The sequence below is a fragment of the Arctopsyche grandis genome, chromosome 10, assembly GCF_051622035.1.
Source record: "Arctopsyche grandis isolate Sample6627 chromosome 10, ASM5162203v2, whole genome shotgun sequence".
Classification (NCBI taxonomy): Eukaryota; Metazoa; Arthropoda; class Insecta; order Trichoptera; family Hydropsychidae; genus Arctopsyche; species Arctopsyche grandis.
In genome coordinates, this window is record NC_135364.1 from 7,608,211 (window position 1) to 7,611,381 (window position 3,171).

A 3,171-nucleotide genomic window follows, 5' to 3' on the forward strand; every position below is an offset into this window, starting at 1 on the left:
AAATTTTTTTCTAAGGGTGTTTAGAAAAAATTGTCCGAGGGTGCCATTGGGTGTAAGGGCGGCACTGCATATATGCTTTCAAATATAGTGGGCACGGGTTCGAGTACCACTGGTTGCTGCTAGCCAGACCTTAGTTTGTGACTCCAGGTCAGAGATAGGCGCGAAAATGCGTTGAAACGGGTTCATATTGTTAATTTCTATTGTTAACCTTTTTTTTGCTCTCTAGAGAGCAAAAAAAAAAGGTTAACAATATAAATTGACAAAAGGAACCCATTTATTTCGAGCTGGCGCATCCTAGCGCCGCTCACTGCTCCAGGTCTATAATTTTCTATCAGAGTTTGTCAATTTATCTGATTTTCATTGAAACGGTTCCAACAAATTGGCAACCTTTACCCATTTCCCCCAAAATTCTAATTTTCAACATCTCGAATTTCGCTGATTCGTTTAAAAATGCTGCAAATTGGTCCATAAATTTCGAGTTTATAAACATCTCGAAATATGACGATTTATATTAAAAAAAATTACTCAAAATTTCTCCATAGATGTCTCTATATATGATGCTGTGTTAAAATTATACTAAATTGTATATAGATATTTAAAATAAATATGTACATATATAACCAGCAGAATAGACTTGTGGTTATCATATAATACTTTGAACAAAGTGGTCATGGGTTCAAATCCCACTGGTTTCTGCTGGCCAGACCTTGGATTTGTGACTCCAGGTCGATCGTTTCCTATCAGAGTTTGCCAATTTACCTGATTTCCATTGAAACGGTTCCAACAAATTGACAACCTTACCCATTTTCTCGCAAAACCTCGAGTTTCAGCAATCTCGAATTTTGCTGAATTGTTTAAAATGCGGCAAATTTACAAATTTGAACATAGATGTATCTGTGGATGTTAATTGATATAAATGTAGCATGTTTCTCGCCAGGAAGGCGCATTAAGGTGACCTATTAGGCCTTCCTGGTATAAATTAAAAATAAATAACTAAGTATATGAATATGCACATGTGTATTATAACCACTTAAACGAAACTGAATAGCTTATAATAGAATGATATGGAAAAATTAATGACTGTAATTAATGCGCAAAGGTAGGTCAGCGATGTATTGAGATGAGCAGGTGAAGAAGTTGACAGGTTTCAATAACTATATTATTATTATACATATATAAATAAAAACGATATGATTTGTGATTTCAGTGAAATCGAGTCGCCGCTGGTACTGCCGAATAAATGGAATTTTACAAGAAAGAATAATTTCAAAATGTTAATAAATATCTTCAATATCATTAGATGATAAATCTATAATACTAGAATTGTATGTATTATTCTTTTTAATCATATACAGAATATCAGAAAAAGTTTAATTTTGGAAAATTAAAAAATTGGAGCTGATGTGATATAAATTTTCACACATAGTTCAATAAAATAATATTTCTTTTAATGTAATATTTAGAAATAAAAATAACTGTTTTTGCGTCATTTGTATTAATTAAAAATAAATTACAACATGGATAGAATGGGCATACAAAAATCGACTTCTTATTGAAACAATTAGTATTAAATAATATATTATAATCTAATAGGAATAATCATGTGAGATCAATTGTCGGCTCGTCCATGTCGTCTTTGTTGGAAGTTGTAGGTTTATTAGATGTTTTAGTTGCATCTTCGGTAAATTTCGTTTTTGAATTTCCGGCTGCGGAAGAATTTCCAGCATTCGCAGCATTGCCTTTTTTCTTTTTATCTTTCGATCCACTCGTCGCTGAAATATTTTCGGCACATCCTGTCACGTAAGATTTCTATAAATAAAACATACACTTCAACATATTAGTTTAGCTCAGTACTATATTTTCACATAATGATAAATATATACCAATGTACTATTTCTTCGAACCAACAATTTTATATCCTCGGTATTTATCGTGCTTCTTTTGGCGTGTCTTAAATGCATAAATAATGAAATGTTAAATATTACAAACATGTATAAAGATTTTTTTAATTTTGTATCTAGTGCTTGAGGCCTCGAAGTTCAATGATATAGATTTAATAAGACTTAAAGTTACTTTGCGAATTGCTCCAAATCGGTGGCGTATACTTGTAAATTATTCCACGCCAATTCGGCAATTAAATCTACGGCATGATCTTGAATATCCAACTCCAATATTTGACAAGCTTCCTGACATATCGCCTGAACGTCTCGCTGAAGAGTCAATCGCAATTTCTGAAAATGTAACAGAAAGTTTACTTATCGTGTCCGCGAAGTAATCGGCGAGAAAATTGGCCGAGTTAAATAGCGAGAGCGAATAATAGCCGACTTGTTGAAGTGTCAAAGTCTCGTAAACACCCGCCATCGCGAACAACTGTCACTTTAGTGAACCGGTACGGTCTAAACACCACAATTAGAGACCTTTCACTCTAAAAACAACATAAAATTATCGATGAAATGTTGGTAATAAATTAGACCAATTTAAGCTGATTTAAACAAATCTTCAAAATTGAATTGATGGGTACTTTCCCATGATTTGGAGCCATTTAAAAAATGTAAATTACCATTAGATATTCATAAAAAAAAAATTCATTTATTTTTAGTATTTACGGTTCGGTGATTACTAGTCAAATGTGAACCGGTCACAGGACAACCGGTCGCTCTAGATCGGTCACACGTGATCACCTGTCACACTAAAACTGGTCACGAGAAAACTGATCACACCCTTAAATTGGTTAACCAGTTTTCTCGTGGCCGATTTTAGGGTGTGACCAGTTTTATTGTGACGGATGATCACGTGTGACCGATCTAGAGCGACCGTTTGTCCTGTGACTGATTCACATATGACTAGTAGTCCGTTTACCGTATTTACATATGACTGAAATTATGAGGTTCCGAAATAACGACAAAATGGAAGAAATTAATTTTATTTATGAAAATAATAATAGAAAATGCACAAATATTTGCATTGCCGTTTTAGGTACCTAAGATTTACAAACTTTAGTCTTGCTTCTTCTAGCAAATACTTTTTTTTAAATGGCGCAGTATCGCATAATTTGAAATTTATTCTTATCTTATAGTGGAAAGGAAGATATGTCTTAAAGAGATCACGTTCATTTAGCTTCGTGCGTCAGATAAACTTGGCTAGATATGCACATATAAAGTTCCGTTTTGT

At 33.3% G+C, this 3,171-nt stretch overlaps 1 protein-coding gene across 1 annotated transcript; it reads right to left on the reverse strand.

The window, feature by feature from the left end:
* Positions 1-1,488: 1,488 nt before the first annotated feature.
* LOC143918109 (centromere protein S-like) lies at positions 1,489-2,386 on the reverse strand. The gene is made up of 4 exons (XM_077439819.1): positions 2,326-2,386; positions 2,074-2,231; positions 1,884-1,950; positions 1,489-1,809 (listed from the first exon to the last, which is right to left on the reverse strand). Exons 1-4 carry the CDS (start codon positions 2,359-2,361, stop codon positions 1,600-1,602), a joined length of 471 nt encoding a protein of 156 aa, XP_077295945.1. The 5' UTR covers positions 2,362-2,386; the 3' UTR covers positions 1,489-1,599.
* Positions 2,387-3,171: the final 785 nt, after the last annotated feature.

What these genes read in the sequence shown, in the direction of transcription:
- LOC143918109 (XM_077439819.1), bottom strand. Translation starts at nt 2,361, where the DNA reads ATGGCGGGTGTTTACGAGACTTTGACACTTCAACAA. An exon ending in GATTTGGAGCAATTCGCAAA is followed by an intron (nt 1,951 to 2,073) that starts GTAACTTTAAGT and finishes TATGCATTTAAG; the next exon opens with ACACGCCAAAAGAAGCACGA. An exon ending in TTCGAAGAAATAGTACATTG is followed by an intron (nt 1,810 to 1,883) that starts GTATATATTTAT and finishes TTTTATTTATAG; the next exon opens with AAATCTTACGTGACAGGATG.